Here is a 26,467-nt window from a genome sequence, read left to right on the forward strand (position 1 = left end):
AACATCCTTTTAAAATAACTATCCAATTAAAATGACCAATTAAAGGACCAATTAAACTTATTTTTGTGCACCTTCTCCAAAAGTTTAATTCAAAAAAAAAAATGTCCTGGGTCTACAATTGTACAGGATTTTCTCTGTAAAAGTTTAAGAAACTTCACACTGTTAAAATTAAAACAGAGAGAGAGTTTAAAACTTTGCTTAAAGCAGTGTTTGATACTTAGAAGTGACTTGATGCTCAGCATCAGATAAAGACCTTCCCACACAGTTTTAGGAAGTGCAGGGTAGCATTTAGGAGAAGGAGGTGATGGTTTGTTTTTTTAATACAGTTATTCACTCAGATGCATCAGGAATGATCCCAGGTATGTGGGGCCCCCAGTGAGCTCTGGAGTTTTCTTTTTCAGCTGCAAAAAAAAAACCAAACAAACAGGAGCAGGGGAAGAGAAATGCCTGAGGTACAGAAACAGCTTGTCTTGTACTGGAGGTTTTGCTCAAGCAGGAGTGGGGCTTTTTTGATGCTCATGTTTCCTGCAAGTTCTTCGTGCTCTGAAGCTGAAGGAAGGTAAAGCAATATTTTCATGGGGCTTCCTTCACTTGTCTCCTTTCCCAAGGAAAGGGAAACAAAGCATTTGTGTGATCACACACCTGGTTTTCCAAATAACTTCTCAGCCTGGTGCCTGGTTTCAGCTCAGCCTGGTGCCTGGTTTCAGCCCAACCTGGCAGGAGTGTTCAGCTCACCAGGAAGAGAGACTCATATTTATGATGCTCGTGGGTATCTATCTACCTTGGGTAAGATTTCTTCTGAAGTTGTTGAGATATTTCAATTGTGTCTATTGGTTTAGTTTTTGCAATAGATGCAGCTGTCTATAATCTTGATTTACATGTGGCCAGGGGGGAAAATTAGGGTAGAATAGGGACCACACAGAGCTTGTTCAGGTGAGGTTGCAGCTACACCGTGGAGGCAACCTGGGTGAGAAACCTACAGGGAGCTGAGAACTTCTGTTTGAATGAAATTAGAGGCCTGGTTGTGTTGGTTTGTAGCCCTGGTGCTTTTTCAGTCCTGACGTGCACGTAGAGTGGGGGGAAATTCTTAGGGTGTTCAAAACCCAAGTGAAATCTTTTGAAAACCATCAAAATGAAGAGTTTGGTGCAGCCTAGAGGTGGCTGAGGGCAGAAGACAGCAGCGAGCATCTGGGGGAACCACTTTTGGGCTGTGAAAACTTCCAGGCTGATCATTTCTTCTTGATTTGGGCAGGGGAGGAGAACCTACAGAAAGGGGACAAAGCACCAAAACCTGCACTTGTGCCAAGGTTCCTCCAGACCAACAGCTCCCTGAGAGCTGCCTTCTGCAGATGCTTTAGGTTCAGGCTTTTATTTGCAGCATTTGCACACTATGATACCACAGTTCTTTTCTTTTTATTCGTTTTTTTTTCCCTAAGAAGCAGGCAAGAAATGTAAGAAAACTGAGAAAGCTTCCTCCTGGAGGCTGAGATCAGCATCACAGGATCCAACAAGTTGACACCACCGAGGGGCAGTGTTGCCCTGGCGTCCACACCACCCTGGGCAGCAGGTGGGGGCTTAAAAATGGAGGGAAGCTCAGCAGGTCTCTCGGTAAATAACACCAGGGAGGGGGAAGGACGAGCTGGCTTTGCAGTTGCCTCTTCATCCTTTAGGAGCCCTGGAGGGCTCAGCGTTTGCAGCCGGTGAGTTCCCCGATGCTCTCACAGCGGTGTCACCTGCCACCTGGTGACATCTCTGCACCGCTGTGCTCTGTGGCTGGTGCAGCAGGCAGCACGGATCGAAAAGGCATTATTTTGTGCCTAACTTAGAGAAAATAATGATATTTCTTTGACCAGGGTACTAGTCACATCTCAGGGACTAAAGCAATCAGCAGTTTTTCTCAAATCTCACACGAGCAGCAGTTGCAAATTTGTGGGTACCCAGGTCATTCATCATAGCCCAGAACAAGTAACACAACTGCTCGTTTCCAGCCTGCATCCTAAAAATCCCTGAGAAACCCTGTCCACCTTCAAAGCTGCCACTTGCCCCTGTTCTCATCCCATTCCTTTTACATCTTTTCTGCACGGACTCACCAGGAAGGAGAGATTCTGGTTGGGGCTGGCTGGGCTCTGAGCCTTTGCCACCTTGATGTGGTGCTGGAGATGTTGAACCCACGGGTTGAAACCAGCTGAATTAGGGCAGCAAATGAACCTGGATCCTCTTGGGGACCCTCTGCAGAGAAACACACAGTCCCTGGCTCTGAGGAAGGATGGCTGGGGTCTGCTTTGGAGCCCAGGGGTGAGTTCTGTGTGCTGCCCCTCCACCCTGGCAGTCATTCTCTTGCAGCCACATTCTGTCTGTGCTTGGATATCTCCTGGTAAGACAAGCTCCTGGCTGGGCACTGGGACAGCTGTTTTAAATGCAGACACCAGCATTTGCCTCCTGTTTGGGTTAGGTAGAAAACTAGAGTAAAGGGGAACCTGAAATTTAGATTGCCTTATATGTGAGGAATTCTAGTTAACCCCAAGGCATCCGTGGTTTTTAGGCTGTGCAGCAGTTGTGTCCACACCTGTAAAAATTAAAACTCCTCCCATCTAGCTTCATCTCTGTGCAACTCTAAGTATTACTTCCCATTGAAGAACTAAGTACTGCTAGAAATAGTTACTGCAGCTCCAGTTGAGCTTGATAAACTTCATACAAGGTGACAATGAGCTGGGCATGCACAGTACAGTCAAATTTAGCTTTTATTTTCTTTTTATGTCTTCTGAACTGAGAAAACTCTTGCATTGTAATGGTTGAGAGGGTTTTTCCAGGATGGTAGAGTCAGGACACTTTTTGATGACATTTCTTTCTGGCAAAAAGGCAGCCTTTATTTCTAGAGCTGTGAAGCTTGTTGGAAGAGTTCTCCAGCCCTTTGGCAGAGCTCTGGCTGGAGCAGCTGGTACTGCTTGTGTGTGGCTGCAGGTACCGGCCTCTCCAGTGGCCAGTTCTGAGCTTTGGGGATGGTTTCTGGCCCAGATCTGCAGCATCCTCGTGGTAGAGAAGCACAAAATGGGAGAGTGTCTTTAAAGGCAGAACACTCTGGCCTTTGAGGCGCTTGTCGAAAACCTCGAGGACCAGATCTGGAAAAGAAGATGCAGTCGTGAGGTGGTTTAAACACTCTGATGCTAAAATACACCCAAGCTGCCATGGGCAAGCTCAAAGTGTGTGTGTGTGTGTGGGAAGGATGAGGGGTGGGGAGGAGAAGTGGCTTCCAACCTGTGGCCTCTGTGGACTATTACTTTTAAGACAACTGAAAACAAACAAAAACCCAACCAAACCACCAGACTTCTCCTGCATTCACTGCAGCCAGCTTCAGCTCCACTGGAAAGGTTTGAGGAAATAAACTCAGAAGTGACATTGCTTTATTCCAAGGCTGTTTGGTTTGGACCCTCAAGGGATATAAAGAGGAGTCTGTCCTCTGACAAGCACCGAAGTGATCTGATTGTCTCCTGTTGACCTACCAAGGCTCTCGTAGACGACAGCTGGGATGATGTCTTTCAAGGCTCTGCAGTTGGTATGCAGTGCTGGGTTTGCATTCATCTCCAGAAGCCAGACCTAGGAAAGATGAAAGCCAGTCAGGAAACTGGTCTGGATCTCCTTGGAATCAGCAATGCCCTTTTACTGACTGGGTAAGCTTTAATTTCAGGTAGAAGCCACATAAAATGTTAATTTTACATATCTATCCTGGTCTCATCTTCATTTCCCTTTGACATTTCAAGGTCTGAAGCCACAAGGCACAGAGTGTGCTGGTCCAGTTACAAATCTGTATGAAAACAAACTGTTGACTTGTGTGTAATTCTATTTACTATTTCTTTTCCCTATAGTGAGAGAAACTCATCTGTTCACTTCCTGCCTCCACCATATGGTGCTGCATCTTGTGTCTAACACATGGAGGAATTATTTGGCATTTTGCAAGGAAGGATATTTAATTATGTAACAGACCCAGGAGAATTTGACTCCCTTTTAATTGCTTTTTAAACATAATTTAATTTTTTTTTTTCCTCTCCTGAAGCAGCAAGGAGTTTGTTTCCAAGTACCTGTGAAATGAAGTCCAAGTGTTTGGTAGGTTCTAGCAACATGATAACCTTCTCTTTGGCACTTTATTTTGCTAAGAACCAAATGCAACAGGAATTTTCACTTCTTTGAAATACCTCATTAAACAAATGAAAAGGCTGGTAAGTGAGGGAAGTGAAATGTCTTTGTTGTTTGGTTGTTTTTTTTCAGAGAACTGGAACATCTACAGAAGAAAAACCTGCTTTCCAGATGCCAACAGAGGGCACCTAAGTTACATACATTTTTCTTGGCAAGCCTTCTTCTGAGTAAGTGTTCCTAGTTAAAGTTCATAAGGTTTTGTGCTGACAGACAAACTCCTTGGACCTTCATCGTTGTCTTGATTAGGCTTTGGTTTCTTCCCCTTTGATAAAAATAAAACTGACAAACAGGAGGAGGAAGGTTCCCCGTGACATCTCTCATGCTCCTCATCATCTGTGCTCATCATTGTTGATGAACGTCTCCCAGTTTTGAGATGCCAGCTTGCATTACAGCAGGGCCTGAGGTTTCATGTCATGTTCTTTCTAAACTGCTGGATACAGCATCTGCTGACTGTTGTTGTTTTATCCAGGTGGATTGCTGTTGTAGCCTCATGGCTGTGGAACCATCCTGATGTCAGTCCAAGGAGCACTGGATGATGAGACTGGGCTCTGTCACATGTTGATGTGGTGGCTAAAAAGGACAGCATGAGACCTGCCTCGAGGCTCCTGCCCCTGCTGACAGGGGCAGAGGTAAGACTTGTGGTGTGCAGGAAATGTGTGACTGAGCCAAAGTTTTGTCCTGTTTCCGATAAAAAAAAAGAAAACAGTTCGTTTGTTTAGTGGGTCTTTGCTGGAGCTCACCAAGTGGAAGGTAAACATCCTGCTGGGGTCTCAGGGAGGGAGAGGACAACATTCCATGCTCCCAAAGGCTCCAAGAGATGTGACAGCCAAGGCTGGCTGGGAGTGTACACATCCATGGTGCTGTGATCTCCGTGCATCAGAACTGGCTCTTAGGGAGGATGGCTGCAACAAGCCCCACAGCAGGGCTGCCTTGTGCTGCATTTGTGTAGCAGCAGGTGTCCAGGGACCCTGACCTCTGGCTGGAGCTTTAAGCAGCACTGAAAAACCGCTGAGAAACAGGAGTTAAACAACTTGATCTGTGTGCTGTGTGGAAGTAGCTGAAGCCACGTGCACAGCCCCACACCAAGCACAGGAAGGGCTGCTCAGATGGTGCCAACCCAGAAGGGGAATTGCTTAGTGGCAGTGGAGACTACAGGCTGAGGCAGTGGGGCTCTGTTTTTCCACGGTCTTTACAAGCTTTTATCACACTTTTTTATCATGGTGACCTGGGGTGGGCACAACCCAAGCCTTCCAGGATCCATGGGGTCCCTCAGGCTCCCGGGGGGAGTGAAAAGCCTCGTCGCTCCAATCAAAGGAGCCGTCCCTGCTTTGACGAGGGTTTCCAGTGTTATCTTCCTTTGTGTACATCTATCACAAACTGGCAAGTGGCTTATCTGTGCTCAGGCTGTTCTCTGCTGGTAGATACCTGAAGCCCTTTATGGCTGATAAAGAATTCACACATCTGTCTCCCCAGCCTACCTCTGGGGAGAAGCCCTTTTGCGCGGCTGATGCAATCCTTGCTGAAAACAGCTTCCTTCAGCATTTCAATGACACTGTCCTCAGCTGTGCAGGGGCTTTTTGGCATTCACAATCCAGCACAAGCAAGCTCCCAAAAGCAGGAGGGGAAAAAAGCCAAGGAGAGCAGAACCAAATCTTTTGCCCCCTCTCCTCTTAAAAGACTTCTTTCCCCAGCTTACATATGAGTATGCAAAGCTGTACAGCAAGCTGTGGTGTCTCAGCAGGCCCTGCTTGCCTAGTCTGTGCTTCTCAGGACTCTGAGGCAGGAAAAACACTCTCCAAAGACTGGATCAGGATGCTGCAGGGCCTTCAGGAATTTTTAGGAATGATGCTGAGGGCATTTCTATCTCAGAGAACTAAGGAGAAGGGAACACGTTACGTCAGCGCAGAGGAGATTCCACACGTGCCATGAAATAGGATGACAGGGGAATAAGGCTGTTGTGTGTTCCAGGTGGAGAGGACAGGATGTCAGACCAGAAATTGTAAAGTCAGCCCACAGAAAACTGGGATTTGCTGCACTGACCAGTGTTAACTGGGGGTTGGAGCTGTCAGTCCTGCATCCTGGTTCAGGTGTCTTGATGCAGCAGCATGCCAAGAAATGAAGGAGATTTGCTGCTCCCCAGAAGGGGCAAGAAAACCTGTGCTAAAGAAATGCCTGAATTTCCACATTGCCCTCTCTCAAAGGGAAGGTCCAGTGTCCAGAAATCCTCATCATTCTTAGAGATAATACTTGTCAAGAAGGGGATCTTGTTTCCCTCTCCATATGTAAAACACACGGGGGCACAATAGTCTTTAAACGCTGAGGTTTTTCACTAGCCAAGTAGGAATTGCCACAATGGAGTGATACTGGATCTTCTACTTAAAGTTTACACAGCCAAGGCTGTGCATGCCAACCTTGCAAAAGACAATTCCCACTGAAATTTGAGAAGCACCAGTTTCTCTGTCTTTGCCATTTACTCTCCCTTGCCATTGACTTTCTGCACAAAGGAGGCCATTGTTTGGGTGCCTTGCCCACTGCTGCCTGCATTAATTCCATTCTTTCCTAGGGTTTGCTGTTCCCACTGCCCTTTGCTGGAATATAGTTGAGTTCCTTTCTGCTTTAGCAGCAGCAGAAGCTGCCAGATGGCTTTCTGTTATGGTTAGGCCAGGTGGTTTTGAAGGACTGCATTTCAAATTTCCTTTTCTTCTGTTTTTTTTTCTTGTCTGTGTTTCATTCACTCTTTACAAGTTTGAGTTGTAATTCTAGCAGAGTTCATAGGGCTGACCCATAGCTAAATGGTGAACCTGCAGGGAACATGGAGATGCTGATGCTGGCACCTGAATCGATACTGATTCAGTGGGAGGTGTCCTTGCAGGGGTTTGGAACTAGATGATCTTTAAGGTCCCTTCCAACCCAAACCATTCTGTGGTTCTTCAGGATGGTGAGGGTGAGGTCTTTGCTGGATACTCAGCTCGTGTAAATCATGTCAGAGGCATTACACACTTCTTTGTCTGGCTGATCATCTAGCATGTTTGGTTTCTGGAGAAACAAAAACCTGAGTGGACACTGAAGTTCCCATCCTCTTCACTAAGAGCTCCACTTCCCTGTGGCAATTCTGCACAGCCCTGCTTCCCCTGCAGTAAGAATGTCTGTCCCCCTCCCGAGCTGTTGGTGCCAGGGTTCCTGTGAGCAGTGAATGTGCAGCTGCCATGTCTTGATGCTGGGCAGTGGAACTGGAGGGGAAAAAATGAACCCTGCACTTCACAGCTGCCTGACTGAATGCTCTGTTGAGTTCCTGGCAGCAGAGCCTGGGTCAGTGCTGCTGGCAGTCTCTGGCCAGTCCCACACTCAGCATTCGGGGTTATTGCAGACATACCTTGAAGTTTTCATCAATTAAAAAGTCGCAGCCGATGAGATCAAAGTAGCCCAGTTTGCAGGCCAGTTTGTGCTTGGCTGCCAGGAAGCACTGCAGCATGATCTGCTGCATCCTTTTCTGAAACAGAAGACAGGGAATGGTGGTCACTGGGAATGCCAAGGGCAAGGCAGTCGCTGTAAGTCACAGCTGGCCTATGTTTAGGAACATTATTTGCTCCCCTGCCTCCTCTCTAGACTGGGAAGGATGTTGCATTTTTCAGACCACATGTCTTTTAAATTTTCTTTGTATTTGGCTTGAAACTACAGCATTTCCAAAACGAACCTGAGGAAGCTTCATCCTCTGCCCTTTTCATTTTCACCCCAGCAAGTCAGGCAGAGCACTGCTGCATCATTAGGCTCAGGCTGGTGACACCCAGTCAGATCATTATTTCACTTTGTTTCTTCAGTAAGAAATGAAAGGCAGTGAGATCTTCACCATGATAAGAGAAAACCTAAGGCCCTGATACGATTTTCATGTGGTAAAATCAGAGGGAAAGTGAAGGGTGAGGCCAAGTCAGACAGGAAGGAGACCACTCAAAGTGGCTGAGACCTGGCAGGCTGGAGAACTCTAATGTGTACTTTATTTTTTAATGCAGGACCACAGCACTGGCCAGGAATGTGAAGACTATAGCTCCATTTTATAGCTATCATTTGCAGTCACACTCGTTCTCAGCAGCTCACCTGTTGTCTTAAACCTTTGTGGCTTCACTTCTGTGTTTAGATAAACGGTTACCATGGGCCCATCAACACCTTCTCGCTCAGCGTCTCCCTGGGGACTCCAGCGAACTGATGGGTTTTCTCCTTGTTCCTGTCACCCCAATTAGGCAGCCTAGCACCCCACACCCTTGCTTGCACTCACAGTAAACACAGTGAAAACCCAGTCTGTGGGGAGGCCACTGGCTTTCCTGAACTTCTCGTTGACGTAGCTGTTGAAGTGCTCCATCCGCCAGACCGTCTCATCCTTCTGCTGCCTGTACAGGGGGTTCTTCCTCTGTATGTGCTGAGAGGGGGGCAAACAGGGCAGAAGGAGAATGAGATTGCTGGCCGTGAGGAGGAACAGGCTTGCACACCAGGCATCCAGCCGCCCTGGGCTGGGAGGAACCCCAGGATGACAGAGGTGGAGGGAACAGAGCCCCATCACGAGCAGAGCTGAAGCAGAGCTGACCTCCACTGTCCAACACACCCACAGGGACATTGCAGGGACCATTGCCCAAGGTCTCTGTCCCAGCAGTGTTTTCTCTGTGTGGATGTGTGGCATGACTGGGCCAGGGGCTGCCAGACAGGCAGAGGAGCTTTCAAATCAGAGTCATGATATTCTCAGGACTAAATCTGGTTCAGTGTCTTATCTCCTAGAGGACAGGAAATCTAGGAGAGACGTCTGGGTGTATTTTCTAACCCTAACCATTCTGTTTCCAGCCCTGTGACTCCCAGAGGAAACCAAGGTGAAGGCTTCTCCCTTCCACTGCCTCATTAATCCCTATGTCAGCCAGAGTTTATCAATAATGGGGCATTTATCAATAATGGGGCACTTACATTTTTTAATCAAAGGGAAATCTCCTTCCTCTGTTCAGCAGCTGGGCTTGGCTGCAACTCTCTCTGTGGAGAGGTCACTGGGAGGCTGCAAAGCCTGTGCTTAGTGCTTCTGCCTCTTGTCTTTTGGAAATACAGTGGGAAAATGGCTGATTCCAGGTGGGATGAGAGGGCAGGAAGGGAATGAGAGCAGAGACAACTGTAATTTGAAGAAGTCTGCTAATAACCAGCCGCTCCTGTAAATTCTGTTTCCCTCCTCCCAGCAGGAACCCAGATAATTTATGTTCTGCTAATAAACACCTGTCCTTTGTTTAATATCACTTGTGCCATGGGATCCTAGCTCAGCACCTGAATTCCCGTGTGGATAGCTCTCTAGCTGAGCAAACAAACTATTCCAGGAAAACAAGTGGCACACTGATAATAGCAGGTATTGCAGGAAGCAGTTACAACCTGCTGTGCCACAGGAGCTGTAAAACTCCAACTGAAGGGGGCTGCTGTGATCCCTCTCAAATGTGGATTTTGCAAGTTCTTGGAACAGGGCATGCCACTGGGAGAAGTGAAGAGCTCTAAGAGCAAACTTTTCTTCCTTCTGATTCTTTTTATTCTCTTTCATCAGGGCCTCATTTGAAGTAACAGGTAGATCTGAGCAGGGCAGCCAAGAGAGGTGGATGGGGGGGGGCAAAGCAGAACAGTCTTGTTGTGTTACACTCTCATTTGAGTAGCAAGACAAGCAAAGATGGAGATTTAAGAATGATGGCTGGTGGAGAACACATCTGCATCTTACATCCTCATTATTGTGTTTCAGCACAACAGGAAGAGCAAAATCCCTAGCCAAGGGAAAGGCTCCTTTGTGCCAGGCAGCTGCAATCAGAGGCCTCCTGCCCTAAGAAGGTTATGGTCTAGAGATACCTGAGAGAATAATGGCAGGAAAAAGAGGTCCAGCGAGAGAAATGGGCAGGTGAAGCCAAGAATTGGTCCGTGGCAGAGAAGGGAACCTGATCCACTGCAGCTTCTGTTCAGCCTTGTTGCCACCCCTGACCATCACCTCCATCTCCCGGCTGCACGGGCCGTTTCGTTTGAGCCTTTCCAGAGCCTCTTCTTGCTTCCCATCTCTTGTCAGCCACACCCTCCCCTCCTTCTGAACCGACTGACCTCGGCTTACCTGGTTGGTGAGGTGAACAGTCAGATCCTCAGATGTGGCATCATAATTGCCACAGGTCAAGCGGACGTAACCCTGGGCGAAGAAGAGCAGGAAAGGTGCTGTGCAGGCAACGAGCAGGTAGGACCTGACATCAAACTTCTTCCCTTCCAGGAGCAGAGGCTGGTGAATGTACCTGGCAAAGGAAGGTTTCAACACGTTGTCACCCACGGGCAGTTCCAAGCTGACACAAAACCCCGGGGTTGTTTCACACCACAGGACTTGCTAACCCTGGTTTTAGGTCGGGTGGCAGCAGAGGGGGCCGGGAGGAGAGGGTGGGAATGCCCAGAGCTCCTCCTGTCCTGGGGCAAAGTTTATGTCTGAACACAAAGAGCCCTTCATGCAGCACTGCTGCTTTTACTGCCCGAGTGAGGTAACCTGGGCACTGGTTCCCTTTGCCATCCCAGGTTGCTGGATGTCTACGTAAGTGAGAAGGATGTGCTGCTGCAGCAATCCATGCAGGCAACAGCTTCCAGGGGAAGGTGGAGCCTGGCTCTTCAGAGCATAAGTCACTCCTCACCAATAGAAATGAAGATGAGATCTAAGATATGGCCCAACCACTTCTTCCCCTGGACCTGCTGGTGTTTTGGTCCACGTCAAGGACCACATCCTGGTCCAGCTGGTGTTTTGCTCCAAGAACTGGCTGCACACACACAGCCCAGCCTGTTGCAGAAAGCCTGTAGGCTCCTTGCTCCAGTTTACCATTCTACAAATCTCTCTGTCCTCTTCCAGTGAGGCCCATCAGTCCTTTGTTGTGAAAAGAAATGTCTGGATGATGAAAGTGAGCAGAGGATTTTGCCTGCTCTGCCTGGGGCAGCTCCTGGGAAGGCTGCTGTGTGCTGGGCCCTCTTGCAAGGGGAAGCTGCCAAGCCAGGAGAGCAGAATGCCAGGGAAGTGGCAGAGGGGCAGGTTGAGGAATTGGTACCAACTCTTTGCCCTGATCACCACCTGGCAGGATGTGCTCCAATGCTGCAGGCTTTGTCACCAGCAGGTCAGGCTGTCCCAGCAATGCCAGGCCATGGTGTGCACACAGGGGCAGTTTAGGGGGTCCTGTGCTGCTTTAGGGTGCTGTGCACACCAAAGGCAGCATCAAAGGCATCTGGGAACTGCAGCTCCCAGGATAAATGATCTTTTTTGCATTTCTCTTTGCAAATTTATTCCCTCATCTCAAAGCACTGAAGGGATTTAATGATTATGCCTTCCTCAACTGAGGGAGGAACACAGGCAAAGGGAAGTGAGCTGGGTAAGAGTAAGCAAGCAACCTTCAGTAGCTGAAACTGTTCTCATCACTTCTGCTGCCTTCTGTTTCCCTTCCTTTTTCTGCTGTTCTGCTGCTCTACAGAACATTCCACAGTGGCTGAGAGGTGGTATGTTCTGCAAAGGCTCACCTCTGTGGTTCTTTAATTCATGCAAGGAGTAAAAAAGTTAAGCAACCCTAACCCAAAGTAGCTAGTCACTGCCTGGGACTGAGCTCTGGGCTTTTGGAGCAGAATTAGGGAAGTCTTTGGGAGACTTTGTTAGATTGCAGGGAACAGATATGCTTATAAATGCTAGCTCTGTATAGGAAGCTGTGATAATATCTAATTTAAATGGCTTTATGTCTAGAACTCATGCACAGCTCTGTGGCATCTGGCCTTGTGAAGTCATTCTTACCTTTCCAGACAGTTAAACTCCAATCTTGCTGCTGACAAAGATCTACCTGGAAATGACTGAAGGGTGGATGCAAGAGGGACTAACCAGTCTCTCCCTCAAAGTGAGATCTCATTAAACACCTGTGGACCAATTAATCAAGGACACTGCTCACGGATGAGTTCCCAGGCTTCCATCTCTACCTTTGCACTATCCTTGCCTGGGGAGGCTTGTGTGGCTGGTCCAGCAGGCAGCCCGTGCTGCTCTGCAGCTTGGCTTGGAGGGTGTTGACAGCAGCTGGAATTTTAAGCAGGAAAATTCCTTGACCTTGGTTAGAGCAGCTTGGTTTGCAGATCCAAATCTCTTCTTCTGCAGAGAGAGAATGAGTCTGTCACAGTATTGTGTGTGGTGAGACACACTGGTGTGCCTGGCAGGAGGCTCTGAAAGCTGCTCACTTGAGCAGGGGTGTGTGTGCATCAACATGCATGTAGGTGTCAGTTATTACTGATGCTGTCTATACTTTTTATGACCAGTTTAGAGGACCACATAGCTGTTTGAATTGGTTGCCACCCTGATCAAGACAATTCACCTTTGCAAAGCTCAAAGAAGGCATTTCTGTCATCTTTTAAGTCCAGACGAAAAGATTCTGGGAAGAATTCTTTCATCTTCAGCAACCTGTGGGAGAACCAAACACAGGCTGAAGGCTCTATCCAACACATGCCTTCCTCTGGTACTTTCAGAAGTGATGGTTGCAAGGAGAAACTTCAGAAATGGCTTTTTTTCACCCCCCCCTGCTTGTAGGCAGTTGTGTGTTTGGTGTATGTTTTGGCTGAGCTACCTCCTTCCACGAGCTTTCAGGGCAGTGAACCTTCAGACATCCTTCACAGGCTCAGTGTTTGGAAGACTAGTTGAGAGGTAACCAGGGTACAGGATTGCCATGTGGGGTTTTTTTTTGGCAGGTCAAATATATAGGAGCAGAAGTAGAAATAAGCTTCTATTGTATTTACAGGGTCTATGGCACAAGAAGTTGTGGCCTTTCCAGTAGGAAAGTGTACCCAGAAGAAGGGAATTACCATGATTGTTGTCTTTGGAGGACCTGGCACTCCTACAACTCCAGGGATAGAAAAAGAAGGAATTCTGTCTCTGCTGTAAGTTCTTCTGGGGGGGGAGAGGGGGGAAGTGATTTTTCTAGAAGATAAGGAAGAAAGAAAACCCCATATACTTTGTATCCTGTACTGTTTTGCAGCCAGAAGAAGCCAGTCCTGTGTTTGTGTGCTCTCAGTGTCAGGTCAAGGTTCAAAGAGGGGAGAGTTCTTACTTGGAATGAGGGCTCCTCCTGCTCCTTTTCATCGCCCGCTCTTGCTCTCTCAGGCAGCACAGGAGCCCTATCTTTGTGGTGAGGACTTCGTTGTTGGGAATCTGGTAGAGAAGCTGCTCACCTGTATGAGAGGGGGGAAAAAAAAAAGCTGGGATGGAGCAGCCTGAGAAATCACCACCAGGTTGGCACCAGAGCTGGCAGGAGGGGAAGGGCAGCTGCTGCACACAGGCTGGGAAGGGACAGAGAAGCTCCCTCTGCCCCAGGAGAGCCCACAGGGTGCTCAGGGCACAGCTCTTGACCAGCTCCCAGGAGCAGAAGAATTGCCCCAGGGGCTGTGCTGAGGGACCTCTCTGCTTGTTGCACTGAGTCTGGGAGGGTGCCAGCCAGAGGGGTTGCTGTGGGAGGCCCTGCTTTTGTGCTTTTCTGGGGGGAAAGCTGGCTGAGCCCTGTGAAGTCAGGGTGCACTGGTGAGAAGAAGGGTGGGGAGCAATTTCAAAAGATGACTGCTCATACAGTGGAGTAGTTTGGCTTTTAGTGACTCTGCTCTCCCTAGAGAGAGCTGGGCCTGGGATGTGTGGGGTGACCTATCTTGAGCTGACCTTATTTCTGTACTTCATGTCACTGTACTTAGCTCATTTCAATAGTGTCTTTTCTCCCAAAGCTGTTTAGTTGTGTCTAAAACCCCTTTCTCTAATCACTGCAGCAGCTTTGATGTCTCCTCTGAGATGTGCCAAGAGGTCCAGGTTACCTGTTTCTCCTGCCCCCCAGGTGACCTCCTCTGCCCTGGAGTCACAAGTCCAGCATTCCCAAGTTTTTCCCACTCCCCTCTCCCACCCAAGGCCCACAGGCACCTCTACCTTCTTTGAAATGGTAATAGGTGTCTCTGCTCTTGATTTCACACCATTTCAGTGCATAATCCTCTCTCCTGTTGTCATAGATACGCTGCCAGCCTCTGCTCTGGCAATAGATGCTCACACTGCACATGGAAAAGAAAACAGCAGAGTAGCCTGTTGTTTATGAACAAATACTTAGCTCAGACCCCTTGACCTCATCAGTTTAACTCTTCCAGCCTGATCTAACATGCCCACAAACCCCTGGGGTGGGGGATGAGGTGAGAAGTATTAATTAGAGTGTCTTGCTAACAGCCCTGCTGGTCTGGAGGGGTGGGGGGAATTGATTGAGGATGCAAAGAACCCTGTGATTCAGCAGCTCTAAAGAGAACATGTACCATTCCAGCAGGGGTTTTCCAATTAGGATGCAACTGGTACCCCTGGGATAGGAATGTTCAGGGTGGTGTCTCAATAAAAAGCCTCTCCACTGAGGAGTGTAGGGAGAGATGACAAGTAGCAATAGAACAAGTTGTTTGTGGGCAAAACTGTGGGAACATGGCAAGGAAAGTGCTGCTTGCAGCACAGATTCTGTGGTGCTTGCTGGTGTCAACACCTAGAGAAGAATGCCAGTATGCTGGAAAGAACCCAGGAAGGAAGGAATGGAACTTCCAATCTGACAATCTCCCTTGGGCAGAGCCCCCTTCTTCTTTTTCACATCTAGCACAGGAGCAAAACTGTTGATCAACAGCACTGGTTCCTAGCTCAGTCCTAGGGTACATGGTGGAGCTGAGTGATTTCTGAACAGCCCCAACAGAGGAACTTTCATTCAACAAATGGAAGTATTTCATTGCTTTTCCAAAGATCTAGCAGTTTCCTACTTTACCACAGGTGGCCTTCCAGGAGATACTTTCCATTGCAATTATTTTTAAATGGTCCCCCAGGTGTAGCACTCCAAAGAGACAGCAAACCAAAGCAAACCTGCTTGAGGCAAAGTATTTGAGGCAGGTGGGTCGTGGGTGATGTTGAATTGTTTCATACATGGTCACACTACTGTCCATACGAGTCTGCTGAGGGGAGTTACTCACAGCTCAGCCCCATTGGGTCCACTGATATAAAAATATGGTCCTGGTCCCACTGGTGCTTTTTGTATCTTTTCCTCTGGCTGTTTTTGCTGAGGACTTGCCTTCTTCTGTGTTCTCTTCTCACCAGACCTGACTTGGTCAAGCTCCACGGCAGTAGCTGCAAAGTGGGAAATGGAGAAACTTCAGCTGATCTGGGATCTTCTCCATAAAAACCACCTCTGGAAAGGCAGCTGTTACAGAAGCAAATCCTGTAAGGTAAGGGACCACTGGTTTTATAGCCACCACTAGAGGCATTGTCCTAGATCCACTCAGAAATGATCGCTCATGTCACCTGGGAGCAGGTACCATGGTATAATAAGTGAGAATACAGAGGGAATAGAATAAATTATGTAGCAGAAGGGAACATTGCAATCAGTCTGTCAGTGCTAAATGGCATTCTCTTTCTTGGCAGGCCTCTGCTTCATGGGAGCTCCTCAGGCATCAGGTTGGATCTAGATGATCTGTAAGGTCCCTTCCAACACAAACCATTCTATTCTTCTATGATCTTGGCTAGGTGGGGCTCAGTTCTGACCTAACATATGTAGGGTTAATACTTCCAGGGGCTGAGGAACTATGCCCCTGGCTTCTCTTCAACTTGGCTCTGCACTACACTTTTGGGATCAATAAAGCCTGTCAAGACAAGAAAGAAATCCCCTGTGTCCTGGATCTGTTCCCACTGGGATGAGGTGGTAGCAAGGAAGGAGGGAGCAGATGCAAGCAGGTGACACAGCTGCAGTTACCTACCTTTTGGACCTTTCTTTTATCATTTTTTATAGTACATCCTGTGATCAGAGGAGTCAAAACTGCCCTCTCAGTGACAAAACTCTTGACTGAAGTGGAGCAAAGGCACTGGCCATTGTTCCCTCTCATTTTACAAGCACTTGTTTGATGTCTTGGTTGTGCTCCACCCATGAGCACAGGTGCAGTCCCCAGTGAACTGTGCCCACAGTTACTGGCTTTCCAGCAGGCTCACCCACCTGGGTCAGTTTGCTTGGGAATAAAGGAAGCAGACTGCAAACTTTGAGGCAGAAATTGCTCCATGTACTTGACACCAAAGGGTTCTACCAGTCAAAGCCTCGTTACAAACTGCAGCGTTCCCAGTGGACTGGTAATTACCAGCATTGCCTGGACTCCTGCCTTGAATTTCCTCCTTAGGTTAAACCCAAACCAAAAGCAGACACTAACCAACCAGCTGAAACAAGCCAGGGCAGCAGGATGCAGAGCACTGCCTCTGCAGTGTCCTGGAACTGAGCTTCTTCCATGCTGAATTCCCAGCTGCCTCTTACAGGTTTTGTGGAGCTGAGACTCTGCCTTCTCCCTGCTGGATGGTGGGACAGTTGCCCTGGGAAGGAGTCCCCAGCCTGGAGCAGTGCCTGGCCCTTTTATCACGACCTGCCTTGCTTGAATTGCTAAGAAATTAACCCATTTTAAGCATTTATCCTGAGCCACGGGCACATGAGATGCCCTGCAATGACTGGAGTGCTGGTAGGGATTCTGTTAGTCTGAACATGGGCTTGGCTCTCCCTCTCATCTTTGTTATTAGACCAAGGGGGGGGGAGACTTTCATCTTCTTTTCTGTCTAATGATGGAATCTCTCAGTATTAAAGATGCATTTCCTTGTATTGAATCTTTTGAGGTGTTATTTAAGTCCCCTTAGTCTTGATTTGTTTGTGTGTTTGGATCCTTAGGTGGCTAATCATTCAAGAGGTAAGGAGAGGCAGGGAGGGAGGGGGTTATTCCCACTGCCTGACTGCATAAATCTCAAGCCAGGGCTTTTTCCCTTCTTTATCAGAGCTGGGATGAGGTGCTTGCTGGGACTGGAGCTCTTAGGATGGAGCAGGCAGAGTGGCTTGTCTTGCAGACCCCAGCAGAAGCAGGTATTTCACAGGCTGAGTCTGTCCTCTGAGCTCAGCTCAGTTGTCCTGTGAAGGAGCCTCTCTCTGTCCAAAAAGTGCTGGTGGTGGGGACAGAGGGGACAGAGCCCCATGGCAAAACTGCCTCCTAGCTCCCCACACAAACCAGCAGCATGAAACAGGATGGTTCCCTTCCAGAGAGCCCACCCAGATGTTGTCTTCACACCGGGTGCAGCCAGTAAATGACATTTAGAGACAATTTAGAATTCAGCTCGTTCATTTCTTGGGGAACTGTGTGGTGGCAGGGCCTGGGTGAGAAGCTGCCAGCTCAGCTCAGCTCTGCTCACTGGCAGGGAGGTGCAGCCTGCTCTGTGTCACTTGCTCCCAAAAGAAAAGGGAAAAAGAAATTTAAAAAAAGGCAGAGCTTGGAACATAGAACTTCCTTTTCCCCTTTTCTGTGTGCAGGAAGGTTTAACAGAATAGCTGGCTAGTTCCTCTAGGAGCCAGAGTTTCAATCTAGCTGAGATTTTCCTTGAAGAAACCTAAATGATCTGATCACCTTCCTAACTATCTCTGTGTTAAAAAGGTTTTCATTTTAAGCAGATAAAATACATTTATTATTTCTTTTTACTGCTGATGCCCAGAGCTGAGTTCAACAATGACTAGGTCAGAAAAAACGACACTGTTTGTGGGTGTTGTCAGGGGAAGATTTGGGGCATTTCAGCCTAATTTTCTCTCCATTAAAAAAAAAAAAAGGCTTATTTTTGGAGGAACTGCTTCCTAGTGGCCAGCTGGTGTTTTTCTTCATGTTTTCAACACAACACCTAAAATGTAACTCTAAAGGGATCTTCATTCCACTAGATACTTGCCAGCCAATGTCAAGAATGTCTTGATCCTTGATAGCAAAATGGATGGGCTTGTGTTTTCACAGAGGTTAAATGAAAATGGTGTAAATGATGTGCAACAGGCCTGTAGTTTTTGCCATAAATGTGTGGCCAGCAGGATGAGAAGATAAAACAGCCTTGATAACTGCCATCAAGTGAGAAGCTGGTCATAGGAGTGGGCACAAGGAATAGCTAAAAAGCAGGGCACTAGGCTCACCTCTGTCAGCTGGCTGCTGGTTACCTCCTTGCCTCATGGAACTGGTTTTCCTCCTCCTCTTGGTTGGCCCAAAGGCCATCTCAGCTGCCCTGCAAGAGGAATGGTGATGGTCAGGCACTGCCAGAGCCAGGAGTCCCTGGGGGAAGTTTGCAAGGTGCATTTTTCTCTCTGTCATCTGCTGACTGTAGGTTCCATTTCCCACTGTCTTTCCCCATTCCTTCAGAGTCATGATTTTTGGCACAGCTGTGTAGCTGGGAATACCCAGGCTCTGCTTCTTATCTTGTGGGTGGCCTCCAGTGACAAGCTTGGTGGTGACTGTGCTGATCTGAAGGCTTCTGGAGCTCATCTTCCTGCTCTTGCAGCTTCCTTGGGCACCCCATGTAGGGCCTGGGCATTTGCTGTCAGTGACTTTCCTGAGCCTGCTCCTCAGGGTGGAGACTGGTCACCTTATAAAGGTTATTATCATCATAGAGTGGTGAAGCTTGGAAGGGACCTTCAAGATCATCAGGTCCCAACCTCCCTGCCATGGGCAGGGACACCTCCCACCAGCCCAGGCTGCACAAGCCCCATCCAACCTGCCCTTCAACACCTCCAGGTAAGGGGCATCAACAACCTCCCTGGGCAACCTGTTCCAGCACCTTCCTACCCTCATGGGGAAGAATTTCCTCCTGATGTCCGACCTCAATCTCCCCTCCTTCAGTTTAAAACCATCACCCCTTGTCCCATCCCTCCCTGCCCTTGTCCCAAGCCCCTCCCCAGCTTTCCTGGAGCCCCTTCAGGCACTGGAAGCTGCTCTAAGCTCTCCCTGGAGCCATGTTTGGGCCTGGAAAATTCACTTCAAATATCCCACTAGGGATGCAAAGAGCAGTGGGGTCACTAGAGGACACAAAATGGCTCCAGCAAATCACCCTGTCCCAAACTGCAGGGAGACCAGAGAGCCACCCTGTCCAACCACCACGTCCAGCCCCACCTTCCAGGGGCCAGATCTTCAGCTCACGGCAAGGAAGGGGAACTCTAACCTTGGCTGGGCAGCTTCTAAACACCAGAGCTTTGAGCTTGCTCTTGCCTTCAGCTCGGAGAACTTGCTCTTGACTCCCAGCCAGGCCATGAAGAGCTTCTGCAGCAGCTTCCAGTGCTGGAGCAGGTTTTGGGGGGGGGTTCCCAGCAGCAGGAGCAGGGGCTGAACCCCGGCCCGGCTGCTGGAGAAGGGCGGGTGCTGAGGTGAGGGTGCTGTCAACACCATCCCTTAGCAACGGCTGCCAGGCTGCTGCTGGGAGGCAGGGAATGCTGCTGGGAATGGTGCAGGGAATGGTGCAGGGAATGGTGCTGGGAATGCTGCTGGGAATGGTGCTGGGAATGCTGCTGGGAATGGTGCAGGGGGCTCTGCTGGGAATGGTGCAGGGAATGGTGCAGGGAATGGTGCAGGGAATGCTGCTGGGAATGGTGCTGGGAATGGTGCTGGGAATGGTGCAGGGGGCTCTGCTGGGAATGGTGCAGGGAATGCTGCTGGGAATGGTGCAGGGAATGCTGCTGGGAATGGTGCAGGCTCTGCTGGGAATGGTGCAGGCTCTGCTGGGAATTCTGCTGGGAATTCTGCTGGGAATGCTGCTGGGAATTCTGCTGGGAATGCTGCTGGGAATGCTGCTGGGAATGGTGCAGGGAATGCTGCTGGGAATGGTGCAGGCTCTGCTGGGAATGGTGCTGCTGGGAATGGTGCAGGGAATTCTGCTGGGAATGCTGCTGGGAATTCTGCTGGGAATGGTGCAGGGAATTCTGCTGGGAATGGTGCAGGGAATGCTGCTGGGAATTCTGCTGGGAATGGAGCAGGGGGCTCTGCTGGGAATGGTGCAGGCTCTGCTGGGAATTCTGCTGGGAATGGTGCAGGGAATTCTGCTGGGAATGGTGCAGGAAATTCTGCTGGGAATGGTGCAGGGGGCTCTGCTGGGAATGGTGCAGGAAATTCTGCTGGGAATGGTGCAGGGGGCTCTGCTGGGAATGGTGCAGGCTCTGCTGGGAATTCTGCTGGGAATGGTGCAGGGGGCTCTGCTGGGAATGGTGCAGGGAATGCTGCTGGAATGGTGCTGGTTTGGGCTGTTTCTCCAAAATGAATTTCCACCCAAGCGAGTCCATCCCTTCCCATTTTCAGGACTAACTGAACCATTTGATGATTTCTGAAAGATCTGCCCCTCGCAGGAGCCTCCCCTCCCTCCCAGCTTGGCTGTTGCTGACCATTAATGATCTGAGGGCAGTGAAAAGGGACGAAAACAATGGGACCTTGTGCTTTACAGGCAGCCACTCTGAGCTCCCAGACTGGCACTAAGAAAGGGTTTTGATGCTTATGGAACCTCAGGTGGAAACAAAAAGACAGAAAGAGCCTTAAATTCCTCCCTCTACATAGTTTTTTCCTATCCTTCAGCTGCAGGAGCAAAAATTAAGGTGTTTTGGGGGGTGTTTTTTTTGTGACTCCAGCTGGATCTGCACAAAGTGTAGCTCATCTCCAGGCTCTGAATTTCCTCCCAGCCCATTCCCCACGTCCATTTCTTGGCCCACCCAGGGAACTCCAGCCCCGTGGAACCATGATGTGCTGAGATCTGCTGTGTGAGGAGGGAGATCCCCCTCCCAGGACACATTGAAACCACAAGGGGAGTGAAAAATCCAGCCCTAAACTTAGTGTCTTCTTCTGGGGTAACTGCCTGAACCCAACGGAAAAGGATTTGGGGGGGAAGGAATGAGGGGGGAAAAAGGGATGGGGGGAAAAAAAAAAAAGGATGAGAAAAGTTGATGGAAGGTGGAATTTTGGCTTGGATTCAATCTCTCTCTGCCTTGGCCCAGCCTCCTCCACTGTGGCTGTGCCAAGGCAGTGTGAATACCCTGGCACTCCTCCCCGGCGGTCACCGTGACCTTCAGGAACGTTCTCCCCTGTTTTCCTGTGGGTGCACAATGCTTGGGATGAGGCAGGGGCCAGCTGGGCTCCTGGCTTTACCTTCCCCTTCCCTGGATTAGGTCTCAGGGCCAAGCCCAGCCAGCCTGGTGTCTCTGGTCTCAGAAGGAGCAGCCCCTGGTGGTGTCGCAACCTGCAAAGACCTTCAGCAAACGTTCCAGCCCCTGGGAAATGTTGCCTCGTTGTTGGAGAAGGGGAGAGGCTGATGGTTGTGGAGCTCAAGGAGCCATTTCGTTCACCCCAGACCTGCATCTGGGCTGCTGCAGCTTTCCTCTGTGTACAGGGAAATGAGATGGTCCCTTAGCAAGTTACCAGAGAAGACTGAACCCTCCATCTGGCCTGTGCTTTGGGGCCGTCTCCTTTGCCCTTTTGGCCACCCCTTTTCCCAGCCTTTTTCTCTTGGGATCTGCAGGGCTCAGCAGGTAACTCAGAGGTCAGTCATAGAATAGAATCACAGGATGGTGAAGGTTGGAAGGGACCTTGAAGATCATCATGTTCCAGCCTCCCCGACGAGCTGTTGGTTCTTTGGGTGGGAGGGGGAAGGGGCATCTCCCACCTTCTCCCCAGGTGCCTCTTGCCATGAAACCTGCATCAACACAGGTGGCCTCTAAGAACTGAGTTCTGTCCAACTTGACCAAGAGGTTTAAGAGTCATTAGAGTAAGAAATGATACAGTGACCACATAATCCTTATTCTCTTGGAAAACCAGGCTCCAAAAGAGCCTGGGAAAGGATGTGTATGGCCAGCACAGGCAGAGACATTAAACTAGGTGTTGGATTCAGTGCTTCTGTCAGTGTTTCTGGGTCTTGATGTACAACCAGTATTTGAGTCTGTTTGGGAACCAGACAGTGGGGCCATTTCCTGCTGCATTTGGTCTGTTTCAGTGTTTAAAGTTGGGCTGTTCTGATGTGAAAGGCCTGTTTACAGTGAAGTCTTAGGGGATCTGGACCAAATAAAGTGTAACAAACTAGTCCCTAGACTACAAAATACATCAGGCTTTATGTAAGAAACACATTTCTGCTGTAGAGGATGCAATTATAAGGTTGTCATGTGTTGGTTTTTTTTTTTTCCAGGTTCTTGTGAGATCCAAGCTGTGAAAGTGAGGTGAGCTGAAGGAACAGGGATGTCACACCCCAACTCGTGCTGCAGGTAGAGGAGACAACAGGTCTCAGAGGGTCTGGGCTTTTCTCAGCTTTTGTAACCCCCTAATGGGCTGATTTCTCCAAGCTGCTGTGGAAGGAAGCAGTAAACAGGTGGGGGTGTTTCCTTGCTGAAGGAGACAATCTTCACTGAGGGAATACTCTGCTTTTGTGATGCTTCTCTCTAAAATAGATGCCACTTGAGGACAGAAAGCTGCTGTCTCAGTGGCTCCTGAGCAGCCTTAGCAGCTCCTGAGCAACTATATTCCATCCAAAAGCCAAAAAACCAGTGCTCAGGGCACAGCCAGGGCTGGGCACAGGCTTCAGAGCAACCTGCTCTGGTGGGGGGTGGGACTGCATGGTCTTTAAGGTCCCTTCCAACCCAAACCATCCCCTGATTCAGCCACGGGGCAGCAGCCTGGGAGGTTTCACCTTGTGCTGCTGGTGGGAGAGCAGCCCTAATCTAGACCATCTCTTTCATGCAAAGATGCTTTAGGAGTGACTCATGTGCTGGTGGTGCCCTTTTTCCACAGCTAACTGGAGGGTCAGAACGGGGCAGGTCTCTCAGAAAACAATGTTTTGAATCATGCTTCCCCCACCACCTTCCCCCTCCCCTGCACACACAGAGTGATTCCCAAAGTACCTGGGGAGCTGAGGCAAGGTCAGTTCCCAGGCAGGTTTGTCCCCCAGCTTGGCACTGCTGGTTCCCAACAGTAGCAGTGGTTTTACAGAGGCTGCTTTTACAGCCACCAGCACAGAGGGAGAAACCCTGGTGCAGGCAGCTGGGAAGGGCAGCAGGTGGGATTTTCTTGAGGTGCAGCAGGATCTGGTGGGGGGTCAGAAGGCAATGATCTCCCTCCTGGAACAGCCTGCCCAGGGACGTGGTTGAGTTACCATCCCCGGGTGTGTTTGGATGTTGGTGGAGATGGTTTAGGGGAGAACTTGGTAGAGTAGGGATGATGGCTGGACTTGGTGATCCCAAGGGTTCTGGGGATCCTGAATGGTTCTGGAAGGGTTCTGGAACCCTGGATGGTTCTATGATTCTATGGATCTGCAAGAAAGCCACTGTGAGAGGCAGGACAACTCACCCACTCTTCTAGATTCCCATTTTCTCACATTTAGGATGGAAACCCCCCCCAATATTTACAGGCTGGGGGCTTGTAACGGGTAATTCTAAGTATCTTGGGTACGTTTATTTAAACAAGGCCTTCTTGGGCACCCCAAGTTGTGTGGTCCCCAGCCAGTATCAAGCTGCAGGCACCATGTGGAGGTTTAATGCCAGAGGGAAAGTCCTAGGAAGCCCTGCAGCTCTTATCAGCTTTCCCAGAGCAGCTTATCAGCCTGGCCCTGGCCCTCGCTGCACAGCAGGCACGCAGGCCACGGGCTCAGGGGAATTAATGATTAAGCCCAAATTCTGCAACAAAGCTGAGTGAGGAGGAGGAGGCAAAATCCTCCAGGTCCAAAGACGAAGCCCACGGGTGTTCCCTGGCTGCTGTCCCAGGTTTGCACTGAGCTTCAGCCCGGGGAGGGTCCAGCACTTGTGCCCGTCTCACGTCACACAAACCCTGCGTCTGCAAGATGAACCTCTCCCCTTTCCCACTGGTGCTTCTTGCAGCACAAAGGGAAGCCCAGAGCAGCTGAGATGATCAGCTCTAAATCCCACTTCACACCTACCTACCTGCATCACCAGGGGAATTCTCTGCCCAGTGATTCCACCAAGCCAAGGTGGGCAGTTTGCACGGCTGCTGAGCACCTGCTTGAAATCAGCAGCGAGGCAGGAGCAAGAGTTGTCAGAGGAGAGGCTCCGTCCATCATGGGAAAAGGAATTTGGCCTGAAGTCCAGGGAGGTCTGTGCAAAACTTCCAAGGGTTTCATCCAGCTTTGTGTCAGTATTTTGAGGACACTGGGACTGTCTCCTAGGAAAAAATGCTCTCCACCGTGACCAAACCGCTCCAGCAGCCTGACGCAGGGTCTCACGTCATTTGTTGCATTTTTCAAAGGCCGTGGGGTGTTGGGGGCCCAAATCCCACTGAATTCCAGTTTGATTGGAGCAACTTTGCTGCCTGGGCTCCTCCAGCAACCCCAGCTGTACCTGCCCCAGCCCTGCCTGCAGAGCTGGAATAACTGCCCTGCCCTTACGAATTTCCCTCACACCCTCATCTGCCTTTGCCCCCCTAGAGGAGCTTCTTTTACTTATGGTGGGGTCTTCTCCAGGTGTTTTGCTCCCTGTACCACTCTGGGAGACTCTCTAAGCTTTCTAAGTACAAGCCACTGCTTGGCAGGGCTTCTCTTGACAGGGAACAGATCTCTCCTCCCCGTGCCAGGACTGTGTCCTCTTCCCAACACAAGGTTGGTTCCTCAAGCCTGGACCTGCCTCTCAGATGCCTCCAGGACTCTCAAGTGATGCCAGGGAGCCAGGAAGTCAAGAAGCTCCACCTCAGCCTACCCTGGGTGAGGTGAGAGGGATGCCCACGTGCTCTCAGAGCTGAATTGCTGATGAAAACTAATATTCCAGTCATCTAAGGGCAAGTAATTTCAGTGCTTTGTGTTGGGTTTGTTTTTTTTTTTATGGCAGTCGGGTTGTTCTGGGATCTGTGTCGTTCTAGTTCTTTTCTTTCTGCACCTCGTGGGCTCTTCACACCCTGACAGGGCCCCATCTGTTGCTGGGAGCTCCTGGCAAAGCGGGCTGCAGTTCCAAAAAAGCAGTTGCTTCTCAGTGTCAGATGGGGCCAAATTTTCAAGCGTGTTGTCAATCATGTTTTGCACAAACCAGAGGGACCATCCCACGGGGCCCTGCTGCCAGATACCTCTTATTTTTTCCCCTCTGGAGAAGCAGCCCAGCAAACTTAACCATTTCCTTGGCACAATCATCTGCAAACTGTTTACACAGGCCCCCCCCTCTAGCTTCAGATGAGGAAAGGGTCCCTTGCAGGGCTCCACAGCTTGGCTCCTCTTTGGAGAGACTCAATCAGCATCCACCAGTGCAACTCCTTTAAGGTAAATGGGCACTGTGGGCTTGGCTGGAGAGACCCTCCCAGCACTAAAAGGTCCTTGTGACTTGGGCAACATCAACCTGGAGTGGCTGTGGGTGTCACTCCAGCCATGGCTCTGGATTTTTCAGCCACAGGCAGCCTGACAATTCAGTTTTTAAAACCCACTCAGTGTTCTGGTGGCTTTTCACAGCCAGCTCCAGCCTGTGTGTCCCCCAGTCACCTGCCCCACAGACTGGTCCTTCCTGGGAAGGTCCAGTCTGCCATGAGTGACCACACAGCTCAGAGACAGAGGAGCTTGTCTTGGCTTTATTATGAAGAGGCCCCTCAAGGCTGGTTTGATGCCAAGACAGGTCTGAGCTGCAGCTCTGGCCTGGAACGGCCTCCCCAGGCTCTGAGCAGCACTGGGGGAATGATGAACTCAGCTTTTCACCTGCCCAGAGGTGGGGCTGAGGGGCTGCCTGAGCAGGGCTCCTGCTCCAAGGGCAGTGGGAACAGGAGAGGGGGAATCACAGCTGGCATCACAGCTGGAATCACAGCTGGAATCCATCTCAGCTGGACCTGCAGCAAGAGCAGCAGCTGCATTTAGTGCATCAGAGGGAGCCAGTGGAGGAAAGCAGAACAGGATATTGTGGGTTTTTTTTCATTATATTTAATAGATTATATTTACAATATTATCTAATATCTATGGTATTGATATGTTTTTTTAGAAGTTGTATCATGAATACTGGTTTATCTGATCCATAATGTCATTTATGCTGTTATTGATGTTCTGTGAGATAAGCTGGGGATACTCTTGGCAATCCAGGGCATGGGGGGGCAGGGCAGGCTCAGAGATGTCTCTGGCCCCCCTGAATGTCTCCCCTGCATGATGTCCATGTCCCCCCTTTGCATGGGGACCTTTCCTCCAGGGGCTCCAAAGCCTTACCCTTCTCAATGGCAGGTAGGGGATAAATCCCATGAAAAAAAAAAAGAGTTAAAAACAGGGGCTGGGTCTAATTTCCCTTGTTAATAAACCACAGCTCAGGCTCTTCCTATTGCTGGTTTTTAAAGTGTATTTATAATGAATCCCTTTGCTCCCCAAAAGTTCTATGATGCCCTGATTTTAGGTGCAAGGGAGGGCAAAGCCCTGAGCAGCCTGCAAGAGCTGCAGGTTATTTAAATCATCCCTGTTTGTTTCCAGTTTTCCAGGGGCATTCCAGGCTCTTCTGTCTTG

General features: G+C 49.5%; 1 protein-coding gene across 1 annotated transcript; it reads right to left on the minus strand.

The window, feature by feature from the left end:
* Positions 1-2,820: 2,820 nt before the first annotated feature.
* TTLL10 (tubulin tyrosine ligase like 10) lies at positions 2,821-18,261 on the minus strand. Its single transcript, XM_051637672.1, has 11 exons — positions 18,183-18,261; positions 15,193-15,346; positions 14,135-14,253; positions 13,278-13,398; positions 12,549-12,634; positions 12,163-12,328; positions 10,295-10,466; positions 8,462-8,602; positions 7,565-7,681; positions 3,501-3,594; positions 2,821-3,119 (listed from the first exon to the last, which is right to left on the minus strand). The coding sequence occupies exons 1-11, from the start codon at positions 18,259-18,261 to the stop codon at positions 2,821-2,823; spliced, it is 1,548 nt and encodes a 515-aa protein (XP_051493632.1).
* Positions 18,262-26,467: the final 8,206 nt, after the last annotated feature.

This window comes from Apus apus, chromosome 20 (genome assembly GCF_020740795.1).
Source record: "Apus apus isolate bApuApu2 chromosome 20, bApuApu2.pri.cur, whole genome shotgun sequence".
NCBI classification, from domain to species: Eukaryota; Metazoa; Chordata; class Aves; order Apodiformes; family Apodidae; genus Apus; species Apus apus.

Bases quoted from the DNA above. Each gene is read 5' to 3' on its own strand.
- TTLL10 (XM_051637672.1), bottom strand. From the start codon at position 18,261: ATGGCCTTTGGGCCAACCAAGAGGAGGAGGAAAACCAGTTCCATGAGG. The intron at 14,254-15,192 runs GTGAGTAACTCC...TTCCATGTGCAG, and splicing joins GGACCCAATGGGGCTGAGCT to TGTGAGCATCTATTGCCAGA. The intron at 3,120-3,500 runs GTAGGTCAACAG...CTTCTTTTCCAG, and splicing joins TGTCGTCTACGAGAGCCTTG to ATCTGGTCCTCGAGGTTTTC.